The sequence below is a fragment of the Bos javanicus genome, chromosome 11 (assembly GCF_032452875.1).
Source record: "Bos javanicus breed banteng chromosome 11, ARS-OSU_banteng_1.0, whole genome shotgun sequence".
In the NCBI taxonomy this organism is placed as follows: domain Eukaryota; kingdom Metazoa; phylum Chordata; class Mammalia; order Artiodactyla; family Bovidae; genus Bos; species Bos javanicus.
The window spans coordinates 105,192,746-105,215,867 of NC_083878.1; the positions used below are offsets into that span (position 1 = coordinate 105,192,746).

A 23,122-nucleotide genomic window follows, 5' to 3' on the forward strand; every position below is an offset into this window, starting at 1 on the left:
AGAGTTATTCACTTGGTCACCTGGGCATCTCCTGAGGAATCAATGAGTGCTTGAGATTTGAGGTCAAAGACACGATTTACTCATCTTTGTGTCCATAGGCTCATTATAGACTTGCTAAAAATCCTAGTTGAAAGGGTGAAAGAATGAGTAATCAGAAGACTGCCTTCAGAGGGAGACGCTGGTGAGCCTTTGACAGAGACCCAAGACTGATGGCGATGGTGGTGATGTTAACGATGGGGATGGGGGTGATTGTGGTAACAGGTGATGATGAGAGTAGTGATGGTGGTGGTGGTGAGGATGTTGGGGATGGGGGTGGTGGTGAGGATGAAGACAGTGGTGATGGTGGTGGTGGTGATGGTGGTGGTGATGGTGGTGGTGGTGAGGATGCTGGGGATGGGGATGGTGGTGAGGATGAAGACAGTGGTGATGGTGGTGGTGGTGATGGTGGTGGTGGTGAGGATGTTGGGGATGGGGATGGTGGTGAGGATGAAGACAGTGGTGATGGTGGTGGTGGTGATGGTGGTGGTGGTGAGGATGTTGGGGATGGGGATGGTGGTGAGGATGAAGACAGTGGTGATGGTGGTGGTGGTGATGGTGGTGGTGGTGAGGATGTTGGGGATGGGGATGGTGGTGAGGATGAAGACAGTGGTGATGGTGGTGGTGGTGATGGTGGTGGTGGTGAGGATGTTGGTCTTGGTGGTGATGGTAATCTCAGAGGAGATCAGTGAGCAGTCCTGAAAAGAGGTCTTAGTTCCCTGCCCAGGAATTAACCCTGGGGAACCTGGATGAAAATCAAGAGTTCTAGCCAGTAGACCACCAGGTACTAGAGGCTAGAAGCAAAGGGCCTTGGCTCTTGCCCCTGTTTGAAAGCAAGAATGTTTCAAGGAGGCAAAACCTGTAAAAACAGGCACAAAGTTTATTATTAGAGACACAACACAGTGTGTGGGAGAGCACGCAGGAAAGCAGTCTGTCTAACTCAGGAGCAGGGCAGAGACACACCCCAGGAGAGGACTGCAGGAGCCCCGAGTGAGGAGCAGGGCAGCATGGAGGCGATGGAAATCACCTCTATAGGACAGTCCTCCCACTCTCCAACTTTGCCAAAGCTTATCTTGCTTCTTTCTTCATGGACCTGACCGGCCCCCAGGCCCTCTCCTAGATGCACGCGCTACGTTTTTCTGAGATGTATCCCACCACAGAGGGCCATGAGTGCATGTCCACACTTATTCTGGGGTGGGCCCCTCTCTTTTGACCCCCAAGAAGCCTTCCTGTGCAGGTGCAGACAGGAAAGTCTTCCCTGAACTCAGCTGTGAACACCTTATCTTTTTGCTTTAGCAGAGCTCAGCTTTTGCCACTAGCTTTGTCCTTGGAGTGTCTGGGTGAGAGCAAAGGCTCAGGTCGACTCCACTTGACAAACACTAGGTGTCCGGGCAGAGGCCCACTGTCTCCTGCCTCGGTGGTGGTGGTGGTGGTGGTGGTGGTGATGGTGGTGGTGGTGGTGGTGATGGTGGTGGTGATGGTGGTGGTGGTGATGGAGGTGATGGTGATGGTGATGGTGGTGATGTGGTTATTTTGGTGGTGATTTTGGTGGTGGTGATGGTGGTGGTGGTAACGGTGGTAGTGAAGGTGATGGTGATGGTGGTGGTGATGGTGGTGGTGGTAGCAGTGGTGGTATAGTTGGTGGTGATTTTGATGGTGGTGGTGATGGTGGTTATTTTGGAGGTGATTTTGGTGGTGGTGATGATGGTGTTGATGGTGTTGGTGGTGATGGTGGTTATTTTGCTGGTGATTTTGGTGATGGTGATGGTGTTCATGGTGATAGTGATGGTGGTGGTGATGGTGGAGATGGTGATTAGTTTGGTGGTGATTTTGGTGGTGATGGTGGTGGTGGTAATGGTGGTTGTGGTGATGATGCTGGTAATGGTGGTGGTGGTGATATTTTTGATGCTGGTGATGGTGATGGTGATGGTGGTGATGATGGTGATGGTGGTGATGGTGGTTAGTTTGGTAGTGATTTTGGTGGTGGTGGTGGTGGTGGTAATGGTGGTGATGATTGCAGTGATGGTGGCGGTGGTGGTGGTGGTAGTAGCAGTGGTGATGGGGTTGGTGGTGATTTTGGTGTTGGTGTTGGTGTTGTTGGTGATGGTGTTGGTGGTGATGGTGGTGATGGTGGTGGTGGCGGTGGTGATGGTGGTGGTGATGGTGGTTATTTTGGTGGTGATTTTGGTGGTGGTGATGGTGTTGATGGTGATGGTGTTGATGGTGGTGGTGATGGTGATGGTGGTGATGGTGGTAGTTGTGATGATGGTGGTGGTGATGGTGATGGTGGTTATTTTGGTGGTGACTTTGGTGATGATGGTGGTGATGGTGATGGTGGTGATTGTGGTGGTGGTGGTGGTGCTGGTGGTGGTGGTGCTGGTGGTGGTGGTGCTGGTGGTGGTGATGATGGTGGATGGTGATGGTGGTGGTGATGGTGGTGGTGGTGGTGATTGTGGTGGTGGTGATGGTGGTGGTGGTGGTGATTGTGGTGGTGGTGGTGGTGGTGATGGTGGTGGTGGTGATGGTGATGGAGGTGATGGTGGCGGTGGTGATGGTGGTGATTGTGGTGGTGTGTGGTGATGGTGGTGGTGGTGATGGTGGTGATGGTGATGGTGGTGGTGATGGTGGTGGTGGTGATGGTGGTTGTGGTGGTGATGATGGTGATGGTGGTGGTGGTGATGGTGGTGGTGATGGTGATGGTGGTGGTTATTTTGGTTGTGATTTTGGTGGTGATGGTGGTGATGGTGGTGGTGGTGGTGGTGGTGATGATGGTGGTGGTGGTGGTGATGGTGGTGACTGTGGTGGTGATGGTGGTGGTGATGGTGATGATGGTGGTGGTGGTGGTGATGATGGTGACTGTGGTGGTGATGGTGGTGGTGATGGTGATGGTGGTGGTTATTTTGGTCGTGATTTTGATGGTGATGGTGGTGATGGTGGTGGTGGTGGTGGTGGTGATAACTGTGGTGGTGATGTAGCAGTGGTGGCTGTGAGGGAGGTGGTGACAGTCACGCTTTGTCTAGGCCTCTTTGGGGGCCAGTCCTGCCGGGTGTCCTGCATGTTCCATCGCTCTTAGTCACCAGGACACTAATGTGAGGTGGACCTTATTACCCGCTTTGCAGATGCACCTGCGGAGATTCAGTGATGTGCTTAAGGGCACCCAGCTGGTGAGGAGGGGACTCCTGCACCCAGGCCACGTATGGTCACTGCCTCACCCCTCCATGCCTGGTGCCCAGGCTCGTGCTTCTTCCTCTGTGGAGCTTGTCATGACACATGTGTCCCCGCCGTGTGGTCAGCCCAGCACCCACAGGCTTGCTGCCCTGAGGGTCCAGAGAAGGGGAGGACGGGTCGGCTTTCCTCGCATGCCAGCCAGGCTGGGCTGCTCACCTAGTGTAGCTGGTGGGGAGAGGACGTGAGCCCCAGCCTTTATGGAGTCGGGTGGGCCCGTGAGCCAGCCTGGCCCCTGCCTTGGTTCTGCTGCCCTACCCCTGGTCTGGAGTTCACAGAGCTGACCCTTGAGTCACTGCAGCCAGTTTCAGGTTCGAGGAGGCTGGGTCTTGACCGTTCCTCGCCGCCCCTGCCCCAGCCCCTTTGTGGAGACTCAGGTGAGGCACCCAGACCTGCGTCAGCACAAGTGTGAGGAGACCCAGGGGTGGGGGGCACAGGTGAGAACTGGACTGGAGCCAGGGTCGCCATGCAATGGGGGGAGGGTCACAGACGTGGTCCATCAAGGGCCCTGGGGGGCAGCAGGAATCCAACCACATGGAAATATTTCTTCACCACTCACTCACCTGAATGGTGTCCATTTCACTCTCTCACTCCAAGGATGCTGCGAATACCATGGAAAGAATTATTGAAAGCCCCTCTGGCTTGGGCCCTTCCTTTTCCATTGTGTGGCCCAGGATGCAGGGTGTAAAGTGTGACTTGCTGGGGCTAGGAGAGCTTGAGCAGGAGGAGGGCACTTGGGAGGCCTTTCTTGTGGGTAGTCTCCCAGGACGTCAAGGGGGTGACTCGCCGAAGCCCCCTGCCTGCCCTGTGTCCCCTGGGCCAGTCCCACGTGTCAGACAAAGCAGGCTCCCCTGAGGACGAACGCTCTGAGGGGTGGGCAGGGACCCCGTGCACACGCGCGTGCCTGCCGCACCTCTCTCGCTCGGAAGTGGACTCGGACTGGGCTGCCCTCGTTCGGGCCAGACGTGGCCGGAAGTGTGGCTGGTGCCTCTCCCTTGCTATCGCTCTCTGGGCAGCTCAGCCCTCCTGCAGCCTCGGACAGGAGGCGTCCTTCCGTCCTCTCAAGTGATCCCATGTCTCCATTTATGCGTGGGAAGCGCTCCGGCTAAAATCAGCTGCAAGAGCCACAGGAGAAGCCAAGTGCGTGGCCGGAGCCCCGGGGCCCGTCTTCTTTGGCCGAGGAGGGCTCGTGGTGCCCAGTGGTCCCTGGGGGGGCACGGCTTTATTGAAGGAGGGGGTGCAGGATGAGATGGCAGGGAGGGAGGGAGGGAGCTGGGAACGAGCAGGGACGTGTGGAGCGGGGCCTCCCCAGTCTCAGCCAAGATGCTTCCCGACTCCAGTGCCCTCGGGGTTGTAGAGCTCTCCAGCGGAAACTCTGCAATTTCCTCAGCTCTCAGCAGGGGCGCAGCTTGGATCAAATCTCATTATGGGAAAAGGCAGAACTGATCCCCTCAGCAAAAACGCCCAGCTCAGCCAAGGACGCTCACGTCTGTGTGTGCCGGTGGCCCAACCTGCCCACGGCCGGGAGACGGACGGGCGGCAGCCACCCTGGGCATCGGGGCTGTGCGGGGTGTGCGATGGCCACCATGGCCGCCGGGCAGGTGCAGAAGCTCCTGGGGCCTCTGCAGAGCTTCACTGACCTGGTGGGGCAGAAACACGGTGCGTGAAAGGAGAAAGCCCTGCACGTTGTCGGCGTGAGGGAGGCTGTGACGGCCGCGGCTCCCCTGCCTCTTTGGGCAGGCGACATGCCCAGCGCAGGGCGCAGCATTTCAAGCTAGACAGGGAGGTTAAAGGGCGGGGCCTGGCCTCGGAGATATGGACGCTGGCGTCACCCGCATCTGTGAGGTGGGCGGGGCAGGCACCTGCCCCGTGGAAGGCTGCCTGGAAGGGGCGGCAGTGCTGTTTACAGGAGCTGGAAACCCAGGTTGGCATAGGCGTGGGACTCGCCACGTGGCCCCAAGGAGACCAGGCTGCTCTGAGTGGGCACCGCCAGGCAGTGACTCAGGAGCCCCTACTAGTGCCCTGGGGGACTGACCACCCCCGAGCCTCAGTGGGTGCACCTGTGACATGGGGCTGGAAGAGAAAGCAGAGCCAGCTCCCTCAGGGGAAGGCCGTGGGACTGGGCTGGGGACGGGAGGGGCAGCGGCTCCCCCGGTGGGCACTGGGGGGGAATCCACCACCTCTGGGCCTGGGCGGCTGGTCCGGACAAGGTGGGGGGTCCATGCTGCAGCCTGGGCTGGGCTGTTGCTGATGGAGGAGACGGAGTCGCAGTCCCGCGCCCCCGACGGCCCCCGGAGGTCAGCCGCCTGCTCTGAGCTGGGCCGCACTGACTTCATGGATCCTGAGGTCTGTGAGAACCAGGGGGCCCTGTCAGGGGGTGCAGTGGGGCCCCTGCCCCTGTGGGTCCCGTGCCCCTGTGGGTCCCAGGGAAAATGCTGCCGTCAGGGGCTCACAGGCCGAAGGGGGAGTGGGCGGGCGGGATTCGGTCAGTAGCTCGCTGTGCAGGGCATGCACTGCTGCTCCGGGCTCTGCGGGATGGCTGCGGGGAGCCGGGGTGGGGGGAAGTGCAGGGAGGGGGTAGTGAGTGTGAGTACTCGAACCCCACCCCTGTCACTGCAGGGACTTCAGTGGGGCAGAGGTGGCCCAGTGGGGCCCCCTGGTGAGTGCTCATGGCATCGTGGACGAGGGGGTCAAGGGCCAGACAGTGCCAGAGTCACCAGGCAAGGAGGTCCGCGGCACGACCTTCCTGGTTCGATCCCCCAGCCTCCGTTTCCCCATCGGTAATCAGGGCTGTGGTGAGATTCAGGAGAGACATGTCCGGGGTGGGGGGTGCCCAGCTGTGGCCAGGCACAGGGTGGACCCCATCACAGGGCCAGCGTCCCCAGATTTGGGGCTCTTGGGCTGATCCGCTGCTGGGGCCAGGGGACCCACCCCCACTGACATCAGATTCGGTCTGTGAAATGAGACAGGTTTACTGTATGGGGGACTTTGACTTTCTCAGAAAACTCTGTAAACTCTCAACTCACATCTTTGGGGGCAGCCCAATGTTGAAACCTGCTGAAGACCCCTAGCCCCTCCGTGGAGAGGCTGAGAGGGGCGGGGGGCGCTGGAGGCCAGTGGAGGGGGCTGTCCTGCTGACACTCTCAAGGCCCTGAGGGTCTGCGGCCCCTGGCATCTTCCGCCAGAGCTGCCGTGAAGACCCCAAGGGGCAGATGGTGGACCCCTGCCCTCTGAGGGACACGCCCACAGAACAAGCCGGTGTGAAAACCCATCCAAGGACTTGGCGAGGGAAATGAGTTTTCAACACGTATGGGCATTTGCAGGCGAGGGTGGGTGCCAGAAATGAAGGGGACTTCACGCTGGGGCGTGGGGGCCTCGACTGGTCACATGGTCACTGCCGCCACCCGGGGAGGGAGTGGGCAAGGTGGGGACAGGCCCGCCCGAGGGCCGGGTGAGCAGGAGCATCCCAGGGCCTGGGGTGCGCAGCGGCGTCTCTGTTGGGCTGGGCCTGTGTGTGGGTGTGGACGGCTGAGCCCCTGGCCTCCTCACCCCCTGGTGCGGGGCCGCAAGCCCGGGTGCTGGGCCAGGCGCCTTGGGACACAGAGACGCTCTGGCTATGTCCACAGCCCCGGGACCAGGACTTTCTAGGGAGACAGGAACTGTGACGAGTGTGCCGGTTGCTCCGTCAAGGGGTGCACCCTCTGCCTGGGGTCACGGCTGCCCCCACAAAGGCCTTGAGCCTCTTTTTTTCCCGTAGCTTCATTTGGAGAGCGTATATAGTGACGCTGGTGGCAGAGGACATGCCTTCCAAAGTGGGAGACATGAGAGAGTCGGGTTCCTTCCCTGGGTGGGGAAGATGCCCTGGAGGAGGGCATGGCAACCCACTCCAGAATTCTTGTCTAGACAGGGAAGCTGGGGGGGGCTACAGTCCATAGGGTCACAAAGAGTCAGACACGACTGAAGTGACTTAGCGCACACACATTCAGATGTCAAGCTGCCAGTCGCAGGGAGAAAATATTGTCTTTGAATTAGATGAGATTTGAAATAGAAGTCACATGGTTTAATAAAAACGTGTGGCTTTGACTCACTGCTCTGTCATATGGTTCTCGTCTGCTGGAGAGTTTAAAATGAGGGCCGGGAGCCTCTGACACCCAAACAGGGAGAGGGCGGGGCAGAGGAGGGCGGGTGGGGTGGGCGGCTTTGCCGGCCAAGGGAGACGAGGGAGAGTGGGCTTGCAGAGGGCAGGCTCTGGCCTGGGTGCTGGGCAGGTTGTGCTGAGCCGTGGGCGGGTGGGGCCCCTCACAGGCTCTGGCCCCACGATGCTCCCGCTGTTACGGGCCCGGGGCTGGGACAGCAGCAGGCAGCTCACCCCGCACGCCCGCCCTCCGCAGTGGCGGGAAAGCAGAGCGGGTGTTTGGGTGGATGGATGGATAGATGAGTGGATGAGTGGGTGGATGGGTGGGTGGTTTGGTGGGTTGATGGGTGGTTGGATGGGTGGGTGGTTGGGTGGGTGGATGGGTGTTTGGGTTGATGGGTAGGTGTTTGGGTGGATGGATGGGTAGATGAGTGGATGGGTGTTTGGCTGGGTGGGTGGGTAGATGGGTTGATGGGTGGGTGGATGCGTGGCTTGGGTGAGGCAGCTCCCGCACAGGAGGTCTGGCCCTGAGGACCAGCTCTCAGGTGTCAGGCAGTTCTCCTGGGTGCCCAGCGGGCTCCCTCTGTGCCACCTGCTCAGAACTTCTCTCCTCTCCCAGGGTGACATCCAGCAGCTGCTCCTCGTCTCGGACCACCGGGCGGCTTACGATTACTGCGAGCACTACAGCCCCGACTGTGACACGGCCGTCCCCGACAAACCCCAGTCTCAGGACCCCAACCCAGATGAATACGTGAGTCCTGGTGGGGCCTGTGGCCAGACCTTGGGAGGGTCGGGGGTGGAGGGATACAGAGGCCACGGGACCCCCGTTTCAAGTAAACCCACTGGGTGAGACGACAATCGGTCCTGGGGACAAGGTGGATCCCTGACTTGCTTTACGAAGCGCTCTGTGCTCCAAAGCGACTGAGTCACGGAGGGTTGGTCAAGAGCATTTCACACAAGTTTCTGGGTCAGGAGAGCCAGAGCCGGGCTCAGCACCTGGGCGGGCGCTGAGCGAGCGGGAATGCTGCAGGTGCCCTCGGGGACCGTCTGGAGCTTGTGGGTCAGGAGGGGCTCAGCGCTGTCCCAGCACAGCGATGGGTGCTCTGACCCCCGGAGCAGCAGGAACTGTGAGGGCCAGCATGTCCCGAGAGCTCCCGGATCGAGTCTGATGCCGCCATCTGCCGACCGGGACTGGGGTCTGGGGCCAGCCCGGCCGTCCACCCACCCCCGCAGTCCAGCAGCTCCCCAGCTGACTTGATTGTCAGTTCTTTGCACCATTTTCAAATCCTCTGTCCTCCCTGCTCAGGTTTGACTTGTTTCCTTTAAGTAAAATTCGGGCCTGCCGTTCACTTCTCCGCTGGGCGCCCCTTTCACGAGCAGGCAGGAGACAAGCGGGCGCTCCGTGAAGCTCGGGGTCCTGGCTCAGACGTGTCTTGGATTCAGTCACTAAGCCGTGTCTGACTCGTTTCCACTCTCTGGACGAGAGCCTGCCAGGTTTCTCTGACCCTGAGGTTTTCCCAGGCGAGAACACTGGAGCAGGTTGCTGTTTCCTCCTCAGGGCATCTCCCCACATCCCGAGAAGGGAGTGGACAGTGCTCCCCTCTGGATCCCTGCAGCCAAGGCCTCCCGGCCACCCCCATGCAGAGCGCGGTACCCTCCGTGTCGTCCTCCGGGAAGTCCCTCCCGTGTGGTCTGGGCCTTCCGTGGAGGTCAGGGGGCCCCGGGCGGCAGCGGCATTGCCAGCAGAGCCCACGGTCCGGCTGGCAGTCCCAGCCCTCGAGCACTCAAGGTCAGAACATCTGGACCTTTCAGAGGGCATGGAGGCCTGTTTCCTCCCCAGGACTCCCCGAGGGGCTGACTCTGCTCCCCGGGAGCTGGGGTGCATCTGTCAGGCCCACAGGGTTGGCGCCTAGGGCAGGGCACGGCTTGTGGGGTCCGCTCTTACTGGCTGAGCCCGCAGGGGAGACACAGGCTGGCGTCACAGTGGGGTGGGGGCTCCGGCCCTCCTCACGCGACCCTGTTTGTTTCAGTACCCAGACGGAGACAATGAAGGAGATACCTATTACTACGAGTACCCCTACTATGAGGACACGGATGACACAGGCAAAGACCCCATCACCACCAAGACGCCCGTGGAGGCTGCTCGAGAGACCACGGAGGTGGCTGAGGTCCGGTCCCCGGGGGCCGGGGTGCGGGGTGGAGGATAGTGGAGGATAGTCCCGGGGGCCGTGGTGTGGGGTGGAGGATGGTCCCGAGGGCCGTGGTGCGGGGTGGGGGGTGTCCCTGGGAGCCGTGGTGTGGGGTGGGGGTGTGCCTGGGGGCCGTGGGGCAGGGTGGAGGGGGTGGCCGAGGTCTGGCCCCTGGGTCGGGGGAGGGGGATAGGGAGGCCTCGGCGAGAATGGGGGCTGTGTGGTGACATGTGGAGACCAGGCGTGGTGTGGGTAGGAGCTCGGCAGAAAAATGAGGGACCAGGGACCATATGCCCTTTGTCCACGGGGAGCGTGGGGCAGAGGGTTCCCACGGTGTGGGGGATGGGGGGACGTGGATATGATGGAACACGGCCCCCTCCCCAGAGAGCCCGGGACACTGGCCTGTGTGGCTCTCAGAGTCTGGAAGCTTCTCTTCCTCTTATTTTTGGCTGTCACATGGCTTGCGGGATCTTAGTTCCCCTACCAGGGGCTGAACCCAGGCCCTCGGCAGTAAGAGCGTGGAGGCTTAACCACTGGACCGCCAGGGAATGCCCTGTTATCTTACTATTTAAGAAACCGTGAGAGTTCACCCTGTCCGGGTGTGTGATCCCAGGCTCAGTCATGCATAGCACGGCCCGGGGCTGGGCTGCCTCCCCGGACCGAGGGGCCCCTCGCCCCAGTCCACAGGGTCCAGCTGGCCGATGGGTCTGCCTCCCTCTCCAGCCTCGGAGGAAACCCCAGACCTGGTCCCGCCGCGCTGGCCGCCCCCCTAACCCTGCGTGCCTGTGCCCGGCTCTCAGGAGCTGACCCAGCCCCCGACGGAAGCCCCTTCGGCACCCAGCACCACCGAGGGCCCCGGGAAGGAGGAGGACCCCGGCATCGGCGACTACGACTATGTACCCAGTGAAGACTACTACACGCCCCCGCCTTACGAGGACTTTGGCTACGGTGAAGGCATTGAGAACCCGGATGAGAACCCCGACCAGCTCCCGGACCAGGGCGCCCGGGCCGAGGTTCCCACCAGCACGGTCCTCACCTCCAATGGCTCCAACGTAATTGCTTCCCTGCGAGCGGGCTGGGCCCCTGGGCTCCTCCTCCCCTGCCCCTCACTGTGCAGTCCCGGGGCGGCGGCCCTGTCCCCCTCCCCACCACACCTGGCGCTTGGCAGCCGGGCATGTTAGATGCTCCCCGGGGCCCCACGAGTTTAGAATCACCGACTGGCTGGGTGGATCTCAGTGTTGCCAGCGTTTGATCGGCAGAATGGGCAGGACGAACCCTGGCCTCCAGGTCTCGCAGGGTTCAGGTGGCGATGGCTGAGGTCACACATGTTTGCAGCTGTGCTCTTGTCTGTGGCCTGGGAGGGGGACAGGCCCACGAGCTGGGGGTCGGACAGGCAGACGAGACACGACCCGACCTGAAATCTCCGCTGGTGACTGACCTTGGACGGTGATGTCCTCATCTTGAATGAAGCCAGTGGTCTCACTTACAGCCTGGCACCCATGAGGCCCCCCTGGGGTCGTTGCCTTGTTTCCAGGTTAAAGAGGGGTTTGGCGCGGCCAGGGCACGTAGCGGACGCTTGGAAATAGCCACTGTGTGATGCTGAGTTCTGGATGGCCAGAGGGCACACACGGGGCTGTGGTGGGCTCAGATCCCTCTGCCAGCAGGCATGGGGTTACAGACATGTTACCCCAAGGCCCTGGGCCTGAGGCGGAGCCCCTGGTGGCTGGGGCTCCCCAAGTGCACGGGACAGTCTGGGGTGGCATGGCTGTCCCTGTGCAGCTCTGGTTTGTCACGGGGTCGTAGGGGTTTGGGGCGAGTTTCCCCTATGAGAGGAAGACAGTGCCTCCCAGGAAGTGAGCCCCCAGGCTCCCCATGTCCTGTGACTGGGGAGGCCACAGTCCTTTGAGCCTCCTGGCCGGGGGCCTGTGTCTCCTACCCGTTACCTGGCGTCCTTCTGGTGAAACCCTCTGCCCTCCCCCCAGCCGGCCCCGCCTCCGGAGGAGGGGATAGATGACCTGGAGGAAGAGTTCACGGAAGAAACCATCAAGAACCTGGACGAGAGCTACTATGACCCGTACTACGACCCCACCATCTCCCCATCAGAGATCGGGCCAGGCATGCCTGCCAACCAGGACACCATCTATGAGGGGGTGAGTGGCCGCAGAGGGCACCTCCCTGGGCCTCGGGTGGGGACCCCCTGCCTCTTCAGCCATACGGATCTGGTGTAACCTGAGCCTTTTCCCTCCTCCTCCTCCCCTCTCTCTGCATCTCATGAACCCCAGATGGGAGGGCCTCGGGGCGAGAAAGGTCAAAAAGGAGAACCCGCCATCATCGAACCGGTAAGACACTTTCTTATTCTCTCTCTGGAACCGGCAGGGGTCAGGGGTTGCATCCTGGGGGCTTGTGGCGGGTTAGGTAGGATGGGGACCCTACTCTGCTCCCAGGGGACCCCTGAACCTCTGTGCCCCGGGCCACCGTGAGGAACCACTTGACCTCGCGGATGCCGCGTGCTGCTTTGAAAAATCCCTGGGCAGGAGAAGGGTCTGGACCTCGACTGGAGAGGGGTGTCTGCCGAGGTTCAAATGCGTCAGGACCCTTGGTGCCGCACGCCCAGGATCCAGGCGCATCCGTGCCTCCAGTCCCACTCGGGAAGGAGACTCGGCTCTGGGAGGGAGGGAGCCCCCCCCCCCCCCGCCCCCAGGGAGGGCAGAGGGTGTTAGCAGGCCGCGTGGGAACCTGGAGCTGCAGGTCCCGGCCGGGGAGGACCTGTTCTCCCTGCAGCTGGTGAAACAGGTGAGCTTGGTTTTCAGCCCCCTCTAGGGGATTTAATAAAACAGCTCCACGCCCAAACTCCCATTGAATAAAACTGCTCTGTGCTCGGCGACAGGGCCGGGGGCAAGTTGAACAAAGTGACCGTTGATGATGCCTTGACCTTGGGAATAAGCTCCGCATGCCCCTCGTGGGTTTGTGGGTGTTCGCGGGGTCCCACATCCTCTGCCCTCAGGGAGCCGTACCTGGTTGGGAGCACCAGGGCCCAGCCCGTGGCCTGAGGCCCCAGCCCTGACCCAGGGCGGGCAAGGAGCCATGTGATCAGCCGGAGGAAGAGGGCTGCCCTGCAGCCGCGTGTGGGGGGCACAGCCTTGGGGGCCGGGAGGCTGCTCTGGACGTGGGATCGGGGAGGTCCTGGCTGCCAGGGTCCAGTCCTGACACGCCCCCCAAAAGCAGGAGGGTCACCAGCCTGGGGCCCGGGGCTCGGGCTTCCTCTGCCGCCAGCACCCAGGTCCTGGTGGCTGATCCCAGGGCGTGACTCAAGTGGAGGCTCCAGGGCCCCCCTGATCCCAGGACCCCTGGCATGAGACCTGAGGCGGCCCCCATCCTTCTGTGGAACTGGGAAGGCTCTTTTGGAGCGTCACCCTCTCAGAGGCACCGGGAGCCAGGGGCCAGGGCGTCAGGACAGGGGACTGGGTGACGGTCGTGCTCTGTGCTTTCCCCACCCCTGGCCTGTCCCAGCTCCCGTGGGGCTGCAGCCACTGGGCACACACAGCCTGTTCTCAGGCTCAGGACACCCCCTTTCCAGTGCTCCCCGAGGATCCAAGGGAGACAGGGCTTGTCTGGGGTGAGGGATGGGGGTGCAGGGGAAGGGGGCAGGGTGCCAGGGTAGGGGCCCAAGGCCAGGTCGCCCCTTGCTCAGCGACATGAAGCATCCTGACACCAGGATGTCCGACTCTGGGAGGGCCTGCCTGGCATCTTGGTCCGGACGAGCATCCTGTTCGCCCATCCCCCAGCCTGGGCTGTCCCTGTTCGAGGGCCGTAGCATCCAGATCTGGATGGAGGCTGGTGAGGGGGGCGCGGGGTGTCCAGGCTCCACTGCAGAGGGCGGGTGGAGATGTAGGCTGAGAACAGAGAAGCAGTCCAACACAGCATGTCTGCAGGACGTCTGGTCCAGCCTCTTCCAGGGGGCCATCTGGATGCGCTCTGGCCCCATCATTCCCTCCAGCCCAGCCCCTAGCCTGTTCAGAGTACCCGTGGGGTGAGGCCAGTCCCTCTGGGGACACCATGTAAGCAGTTGGAACATCTCAACCTGGAGCATCGCCGGCTGTCCTCAAGTCTTAGCTTCCCATAAACAGAGGGCCGAGCCCTGGGAGACGGCGGAGGTGGTCTTGACACATCCCGGCCTGTGGAGGTCAGGGGGCTGCTTGCTGTCCCCGACCTGCCCCAGTGACCTCCCTCCAGGGCGTGTGACTTGCTGTCCACGGAGATTCCCTGTCTCCCTTGGAATCAGCTCCTCTCTCTCCATCCATCCATCTCAAGGATGTTTCCCGCCAGAGCTGTTTCCCACTGAGATCCGGTACCGGCTGTCATGGGTCAGCATCGCCAGTGGCTCGTTGAAAGGACAGGACCTCCCCCCAGGGTGGGGGGGACTCAGGTCAATGAGACCTGGTGCTCCAGGCTGCGCTGGGCCCTCAGGGACCTGGCGTCTCCCCATCCAATAGCCCGAGTCACCTGGTGAAGTCCCATCGCAGGCATGTCCAGCCTCCTCCGTGGTTTAAGGAAGGTTTTCTGGGCCCTGCTGCTTAGCAGATGGACAGCCCGCCCTGAAGAGTTGTGTGGAGCTCGGCTAAGGCTGAGACCCCTCCTGGCGGATGTGGACTGGGGCCTGTGCAGGAAGACCCCCTCTTTGTGCCTCGGGAGCGCTCCTCTGTGGGGTGGTGGCCGCGGGTCCCTCCCCACTCCTGGGAAAGTACAGGTGCCCCTCCGCCGGGCCCACCCATCCCGCAGCCCCCAGCCCTCCCCAGGCCCGCAACCCTCCTGTAAGGGCCCGCCCCCGGGCCGGCTCCCTGAGAACAGAGGCGGTGTGTCCGCGGTGTGGCAGCCAGGGCTGTCTCCCTCAGTCCCAGCTCAGTTCTGAGCCTGTTTCGCTGCCGTGGTCAGAGGAGCCAGGGAAGCCAAGAGTGAGGAGGTGGCCGGAGGAGCTCTGTGCGCGCCTCTGCGCACACAGCTCTGCGCGCACAGCTCTGTGCGCACATCTGTGTAAACACAGGGTGTGTCCTCCCGGTGTCCAGGGGCCCCGGGGGGAGGACGAGGGGCTTGGTCTGCAGGGGCCTGGTGTCCGACAGCGAGGCTGGGGGCTGGAGGCTGCGTGGACCTGGGCTTGGCCGGGGCTGGAGGGGGGTGGGGTGGGGCCCAGCGCGGCCCGTCTGAGCTGTCGGCCCCAAGGGACCTCGGCCTGTGACCCCCCTTCCTCTTGTCCCCCTTGAACCCCCAGGCTGCCGTCTCACCTTCACTGGGCTCTCGGCCTGGGGTCACTGCCCCCTGGGCTGCCATCACCGAGGCCTACCTGGGCACTGCCCCCTGGGACAGGAGGCCAGCAATGGGGCCAGGGGCTGGCCCCCTCTCTGTCCTCTGGCTGGAGGTGCTCAGAGCTTGGTCACTGCGGCCCCCACCACAGCCCCACGGCAGAGGCTGCTGCTTCAGACCCGTGCCCAGGCAGGGGGTGTGGACCCAGAGGCCTGGTCCTTGGTCCTGTTGGCCACCCGGCCTGGAAGCCGTCCTCGGGGCTGGGGCTGGGGGGCCAGGTCCACGTTTCGGGATGGGGGAGGCCATCCTAGGGGCTCAGACACTCTCTCTGTCTTTTCCAGGGGATGCTCCTGGAGGGGCCGCCTGGCCCCGAAGGCCCCGCGGTGAGTGTCCTGTTTTATTTCCCGTGACTTGTACGGGGGTCCTCGGGGGTGCAGGGAGGCCCCTTAATGCTCCTGGGTGGAAATCAGGAGCGGACGCCCTGGGGTGGGCAACCCGTGCCCACCCGCCCGGCTCCCCACCCCACCCCTGCCCTCTCCTGGCAGGCGGGCACTGCCCTGTGACTGCATCTTTAACTGCCTGATTTCGTGTTTAATTCTAGGGTCTCCCAGGACCTCCAGGAACGATGGGTCCCACAGGCCAAGTGGGTGACCCTGGAGAAAGAGTAAGCACAGCCCCTGGGATCCCAGGCTCTGTGGCCTCACCCGGGCGTCCCCCCCGCGTGGGGCCGGCCGTGTCCTCACACACGCGCGTGACCACAACACACCGACGTCCTTCCCCAAACTGCCCTGACCTGGCCACCTCTCACGCCACCCCTTACTGCGCCTGCTCTCTTCTGATGTTTAGGGGTGGGCCGTTGCCTGGCCCTGAGCTGGGGACAGCGACACCTGCAAGGAGGGTCGTGAACCCTGGGGGCTCTGGGGGAGGGCGGTGCACGGCGCTGGCCCCGCGGCCGTGCATTTGTGGGGCTCACACTCCAGTGCCTGGGGCTCCCGGGCCCGCGGTGTCCTGCCCCTCACTCCAGCTTCCCTGTTAGAAATCAAGCGACAGACGCTGGAGAACTTGCTCTGGGTCAAGGGGCCTGTCTCCGGCCGCCCTGGGTGGCTGCAGGGGAGACGCGGGCTGAGCCCTGGACGCTGAGATTTCGCTCTGACACCTCGTGGGGGTTTGGGGGTACTGCAGCCCTGTGGCTTCTCGTCCACCTTGACTTTTTCCTTCTTGTTTTCCTGCTGGTCTCATGAACGCGGATGTGCGTGCTGCCAGAGTCAGCGCCACTAACTGGGTGTGGCTGTAGGTTAGGGGCCCTGGGAGCGTGTCTGCACCTAAGAAACGCCTGGCACACGGCCCGGGGCAGAGCGAGGACCTCACGGTTTTGGGCAGGACGTAGCTGGGGTCTGCTTCCGAGGGGGTGTCTGGCTGTCGGGCACCATGGCTTTGAGGCGATGCTCCGGGTGGCGTGAGGTGCCGCCCGCAGACGGAGCAGGGGGCCGCGTGGCCTGAGAGGGCAGCCGGGTCGCACGGGGCACCAGACGGGACTCTTGCCGTGTTGCTTCCCTGAGCCCGTGGCTTGGGGGCCAGAGTAGGGGCCCTGGCTCTGTGGTGGCCTGAGTCACGCCCGGCCTCCCCACGCGTCCATGCAGCTTCCTGCTCGGCTACAGCTGAGTGAGACAAGCAAGTGAGGGGCCCGTCCTCCCCGCCCAGAACCCGGGATTGCCATCTCTGACCCAGGTCACTCCACAGGTCTGTGTGAGACGGGGTGACAGCCGTGTCCCCTCACAGAGCATCCTCGGATGGACCCAGGGGTGGGCTAGGTTCAGACGTCAGCGAGAGCAGACGTCTCTCTTAGATGTGGGATGGGACGCCGTCCGCCAGAGCCACAGATAGCACAGACCACGTCTCCTGTCAGCCTCGGCGTTGCTTCGAGTGCCCGCCTGTCCACCTGGCACATTCCCCAAGCGTGCCCAGCGCTGGGCCCTGGTCTGGTGCTGAGGATCTAAATGCTCCTGAAACACCTGGGGAGCAGGGGCCCCTGACCGTGGAAGCTGGGCCTTTTAGAGCTGAGCTCTCTGGAGTTCGAGGCAGGGTCCAGGAGACGGGGACCAGGGTGGGGTAGGCAGAGCCATCAGCTGCTCTGCAGCTTGCTGTTCTTGGAGTTGGAAGGGAAGCCAGCAGCCCCCCGGCCCTCCCGGGCCCCTTCCCAGGGCTGATTCCAGGAGCTGAGCACTGCCCACCCTCGGGGCCAGTTCTCTTCCAAGGATCATCCCTGCTCACAGCTCAGCATCCTCTCAAGCCCGGATCTCCTGGTAGTCAGCTTGTTAGCCATGAAAGAAGCTGGATGCAGAGTCAGGACCCTGTGCTGCCTCCCGCCAGCAGGGCGACCTCAGGATCCCCGTGGAGGAGAAGGAAAGCTTCACCCTCTTGGGCTTTGTCTGTGGGACTGCAAACTAAACAAAGACCTTAAGAGGAGAAAAGATAAAGCATCTCATTAATATTTCTAATTTCACACGTACAGAGGGCTTCATACAGAAGTGAAAACCTGATAAGTGGTTAGACTTGGGAACTTATACACCATTTTATCAAAAACCACTGCACTGTGGAGAAGTGATTGCGAAATACATGTGGGAGGGGGCAGAAACTCGCAGACGGTGAGGGGGGCTTCAGGAAGGTCTGTTTATGCAGACTCACCTGAGGGCCCGCGGTCCCTCTCGAGTGATGGGGTTTCTCCCTTCCCGTCATCCTGGTTCGGGGGGCGGTGCTGGAGAATTCCCACCACCTCGCAAAGGGAAGCGTGTGTCCTGCTTTTAGGCTGACCGGGGGAGGGCAGCGGCCTTCCCCGCATCTGTGAGTTCTCAGCTGAAGTGGCATGTCTGGCGTGGCCTGTTCTGATCGCCATCATCTGCTTGGCCCCACGTGCCTGTCTGCACCTGAGAGCTGCTCGCCAGGGAATCTGCAAGATCCCCGCCCACTGCCCCTGCCTGCCCTGATCCTGGGACTCTGCAGCTCTTCTTTTTTTCAAAATGAAGTTACTTATTTCTTTACGTATTTTTGGCTGTGCAGGCATTTCTCCAGTTGTGGAGAGCAGTTTCCTCTCTAGCTGTGGCAGGCTTCTCTATTGCAGAGCGTGGGCTCTGGGCACGCTGGCTAGATTTATGCTCATGTCTGAGGACTGGACATAGCCCGGGTCCCTGCCACGCGGCCAAGATGCAGCGTCCACTGAGGCCCGTAGGAAGCTTCCAGCTCTGCAAAGGCTGTGGCAAGTGACTGCGGCTACCCACAGGGCAGACTGTTGTACCGTCTCCCGCCTCCTGGGGGCTGGGTGTGGGGCTTCGCCCCCCGGTGTCCCTGGGTGCCCGGGACGTCTTTCATGGAGCCATCCTACTCGGGACACCTGGTTAGTCACCTGCTCTGCACAGCCGGGTGTCTCCGTGAGGTCCCGGCCACAAGCCGTGGTGATGCGAGCCTTCCCTGGGGGAGGTGGGGCCGTCCTCTCTGTGAGCTGCTCACCCCCCGCCACGTTGTCATGAGGCCTCACTAGCATGGAGCTGGGGCCACCTGAGTCTCCTTGTTCACCCTGAACCCCCTGGAAGCCGGAAGGACCCTTTTTCATATTAGGGAGCATGCGGGGTGGGGGTCATCCCGAGAGGCGTGGGCTGGAAGCAGAAACCCCCAGTGTCTCCCCCCAGGCCTGTCTGGCCTCCTGGGCTCAGAAGATGTCAGTGAGCTTGTCTGGGACTTCCCGGCCCTCTCCTGCTACAGGGCGTGACCGAGGCAGTCCTTGGGGGAGGGGTGCAGCTTCCCCCCAGGCTCTGGCCCCAGCCGCAGGGGTAGCCAGTGTTCAGATCTAGATCAGGAAGTGACCACTGCGAACGCCTCTGGCCTCCCCCAAACTGCGACTGTGCAGGAGCAGACCTGAGCGAACCACCCCGACGCTGAGGGTCTGAGGGCTGATGCGGCCCCTCTCTCCTTTTCCCGGCCTCTCTGAAGCGGGAAAGCAGAAGTATCCGAGCCTGAAGACTCGCCTGGTCTCTAGCGCTCCCCACCCAGCCTGCTGCCTCTCTGTTGTGGGCCGCGGCTGGGCTCTGCAGCCGGACATGAGCCCCGACCCGCCTGCTGCTGAGTCGCGGGCTCTGGATCAGCGGGGCTGGAGCCGGCAGCCGCTTTCACAGTGTCTGAGCTCTCTGTTCCCTCTTGTCTGCACCAGCGCGACGCCAGGACGGCCTCGGGAGAGCCCTCTGTTGACCCGGAAGGGCCCTTGTGTCTGTGCCTGGTCCGCGTGTGGCCTGCCCCGCAGCACCAGCGCTTTACAGCGTCTGCCTGGCCGGCTCAGGGCAGCGATCAAAAGACACACAGAGGCCGGGCGGCTCTTCTTAGGTCGCCCTGAACCTGGTGGCTGGGCCGAGCCCTGCGTCCGCCACAGGCCATGGACAGAGCGGCCCTGTCCTCAGCTCGAGTCCAGTGGAGGGCGGCGGGGCGGCTGGGATGCAGACCCCTATTTTGGCTTGGGGGGCAGAGTCTTTGAGACACAGACCCCAGGGCCTGGCAGAGTTTGGCTGACAGCTTTTTTGAGCAGCGCTGAATACAGAGAATACAGGCGTGGCGTTGCATGGGACTCGCATCAGATTTTAAGGTGTCAGGAGGATCCCTTAAAACAGGGGGGTTTCTCCCACAGGCAAGCCTTCCCTCTCTTGCGGGGTTTCCAGACTTTTGTCTGTCTACCAACATGCTCTTGGGAATTGTTTTCAGTGTAGTTGATAACGTCAGCACGAGGGCAAAGACACTTTGGGGCCCCAAGGTTGAATTTTCACCCCCACGGCTTAGAAAGCACAGGAGGGGGTCTTAGTGGGTGAAGGGCTGCCCCAGTGTGCTTCCTGGTTTCCAGCACACACACACACACACACGTGCGAGCCCGCACGACATGGGCGTGGACACTACATGGACGGCCTCTCATCCCTGGGACACACGGACTCTAAGCTCTGAGTCGGGGGTTTGTGTTGAGATCGACTCAGAGGCAGAAAGCTCAGTGGTGAGCAGCTGTCAGGGTAGAATTTCCGAGAGGAAGTCTGGCTGGCAAAGCACATCCTGGGTTTTTCTTTTTTAAGTAAATTTTATCCTCTGGGAATTTATTTATTTATTTTTTTTCGAAAATGGCAAGCAAGGACCATTTAGCTGTGCCTGTGAGCAATAAAAAGTTGGGGTGGGGGTATCGCAGAGACCCTCTGACCCAGCAGTTCTGCTTCTGAGCACTGCCTAAGAAAGACGGTTAGAATCTCCCCTGGAGGTCCAGTGGCTGGGGCTCCACACTCTCACTTCTGGGGCTCAGGTTCCATCCCTGGATGGGAAACTAAGATTCCACGTGCCGCATGGCTCAGCCGAAAAAAAAAGAGGAAAGAAAGATGCCTGAAGCTTCATCATGGCAGCCTGTGTCCTAATGAAAACTGGACTCAAACATGCATCAGGGAGGACGGATTCAATCAGTGAGGAGCCTGTGAGGGTGGGGACCTCTGACGCCATTGGAAGGAGTGAGGCCGAGCTCGCAAATAGGCCTCCACGTGCGGCAGAGGGAAGGCACAGGCTGCCGGACACGCGTGCAAGACCATCTCCTTAAAGGGGAACCGCCCCCCGCCGCTCGGCCCATGGACTCACAGGCGTGATTCGTATTGCGTGTTCGGTGCGTGTGCTTCCGGCCTCCCTGGGCACCTACAGGCTTTTATCCTCGGCTACTCCTGGAGAATCAAGAGGGAGCCTTCACGTTCCCCTTTGCAGGCGTCTGTTTTCTGCCACATTTCACAAGAGGAGGGATCGGCCCTGGAGTAAAACGACCGCGAAGGAGAAGACGGGCGGGTGGGGGTCCGACCCGGGCCGGGCGTGCCCTTCTCGGCCCATCTGGGGTGGACCCCTCGTGCTTGGTCCTCTGGGCCGGGGCTTGGGAGTCAGTTGCGTCTGCCCCGGGAGCGTCACGCTGCAGTCGTGAGTGCCTGCTGTGTGCAGGGCTCCACTGGCACCCCGCTGTGGGCCGGTGGCGGTCCCTTTCACTGAGGGGCATGAGCTGCACTTGTCTGCACGCGAACCTCGCCCACGGCAAGCTGCTTGGGCGTCTGCCTCCGTGAAAAGCTGAGCGATAAAAACACTTTTTTGACAAGAAGCCGTATTATTCATGTTCAGGGGTCTTTGCAGGCGGTGCTAGTGGTAAAGAACCCGTCGGCCAACGCAGGAGACATCAGAGACGAGGGTTCGATCCCTGGGTCAGGAAGCTCCCCTGGAGAAGGAAATGGCACCCCACTCCAGTACTCTTGCCTGGGGAATCCCAGGGACAGAGGGGCCTGGTGGGCTGCATACACTCCATGGGGTCGCAAAGAGTCGGACGCGACTGAAGCGACAAGGCACATGTGCATCCGTGCCACATTCACCTGGGCCTGACCTGGGCCAGAATCAGTCAGAGGCTCTGCCAGGGACTGGGGGTGTCGGGGACCAGCGCTGAGCGCTGAGGTGCTGTCTGTGCAGAGGTGGGCCTCAAAGTGCTCAGGAGGCCTTGTGTCCCCATGCGTCCCCCCGGGAACGCCAGCCCCTTGCGTCCGTCCAAACGAGGGGACGCAGCCAGTGCAGCATCTGCTCCACTGGCACAGCTGAGGGGCCTGGGGATGAGCTGGCCTCTCGGCCGTCAGCACCGGGGGGACACTCGGCAGGGACGCTCCTGGGGCCGTGGGAGCCCCGATGCCTCGCCCCTGCCTGCCTCCCACGGGGTGGCCTCTGCCGCTCTAGATCGCAGACTCCAGGCTTTCTGCCTCTCCCCTCGGCTCTGCTCTGGTCCGGGGTCTCCTCAGCCTCAGCCCGCAGTGAAGCCCCCTCCTCCAGGCTCAGGATCTGCCCGGCCCGCGCCCGGGTCCTGCGTTGCTCTGTGCTTGCAGTGTGCTTCCCGCGGGCCCTCGCTTCGCCCCCTCACGTCGCCCCAGTCCAGCTCCCTCCCGGGCCCTGACCCACTCTCCTGCCTTCTGTCCGCAGGGTCCCCCTGGACGCCCAGGCCTTCCTGGCGCTGACGGGCTGCCTGGCCCTCCTGGAACCATGCTTATGCTGCCTGTGAGTGTACCTGCGGGGGTGGCGCTGGGGTGGGCAGGCTCGGGGCTCAGAGTTGGGGGGGTCCCTGGGCTGCTTCCAGGAGGTCGATCCCCTGACCACAGATGGGCTCCAGCCTAGGCCAGCCTTCCTGTGGAGATAGCTCCTGGGAGTGTCCTGCTGGCCCGGCAGGGTGGACACCAAGGTCGGGGTCTCCACCTCTGACAGTGTCCAGGGCGGGAGCAGAGCCCAGCTCTTCAAGAAGCTGTGTGGCATCCCTCTCCATCGCCGCACACCTGCCCTCTCCCTTGGACCCCTGAGCCACCCACTCCCTCCTTGAATGTGACCTGCTCCTGACCCTAGGGGTCTGCAGAGGACCCGGGCCACCTCCCTCTCGGGGAGTCCAGGCCGGGGGGGTGAGTGTGGAGGGCTGGTCTGGACTGACGTCTGTTTCTCCCTGAGCCCATGTGCCCCTCATGGGCGTTGGCACGGGGCAAGCCCAGGCTGGGAGGGCAAGTGTGGAGGGCTGGTCTGGACTGACGTCCGTTTCTCCCTGAGCCCGTGTGCCCCTCTGCATGGGCGTTGGCACTGGGCTCTGGGGTCTCAGGGAGATGCCATGGATGCTGGGGTAGGGGAGAATCCCCAGAGCTGGAATTGTCGGGCAGAGACGGGCAGCCCTGTGCGGGCAGTCGGGTGGCATAATAAGCAGGGGGGAGGCCCGGGACTGGAAGCTGCCAGCCAGCCCCCCCGAGGCTCTGCTGTCACCTGAGAGGCCGCTGGACACCCTCAGCCCTGGGGTCAGAATGGACGCCCACGTCCGTGCACCCCCAGTGACCCCAGTCTTACATCTGCAGTTCCGGTTCGGAGGGGGCGGCGACGCGGGCTCCAAAGGACCCATGGTCTCCGCGCAGGAGTCCCAAGCTCAAGCCATCCTGCAACAGGCCCGGGTGAGTGGGCTGGGGCGTGGGGGGCGGCTCGGAGCCCAGCTTGCAAGGTTGCTGACTTGGGGTGCTCACCTGGGACTCAGGAGCCCGTGGGGGTGTCCAGTCATCCCTGTGCATTTGGGGGCCCTGGTGAGCACCAGGAGAGGTGGGGGAGGCTTCTCAGGGGTCCCTTGTCCACACCAAGGGCCCAGGTTCCCAGATATGGACACGGCCGCTGAGCCCCTCTGGCTTCTGCTGACCCCGTC

The 23,122-nt window shown here is 62.2% G+C and overlaps 1 protein-coding gene across 3 annotated transcripts in view; it reads left to right on the plus strand.

Moving 5' to 3' along the window:
• Positions 1-23,122, plus strand: part of COL5A1 (collagen type V alpha 1 chain) — a 148,421-nt gene that overhangs the window by 52,773 nt on the left and 72,526 nt on the right. For 2 of the 3 annotated variants that reach the window (XM_061434160.1, XM_061434161.1), the window contains exons 5-13: positions 8,016-8,147; positions 9,427-9,564; positions 10,386-10,637; positions 11,568-11,735; positions 11,868-11,924; positions 15,225-15,266; positions 15,485-15,547; positions 21,883-21,957; positions 22,788-22,880. In XM_061434160.1, coding sequence (XP_061290144.1) covers positions 8,016-8,147; positions 9,427-9,564; positions 10,386-10,637; positions 11,568-11,735; positions 11,868-11,924; positions 15,225-15,266; positions 15,485-15,547; positions 21,883-21,957; positions 22,788-22,880 — 1,020 coding nt within the window. The remainder of the gene's footprint in view (positions 1-8,015; positions 8,148-9,426; positions 9,565-10,385; positions 10,638-11,567; positions 11,736-11,867; positions 11,925-15,224; positions 15,267-15,484; positions 15,548-21,882; positions 21,958-22,787; positions 22,881-23,122) is intronic. The other variant, XM_061434162.1, reaches the window with a different exon arrangement.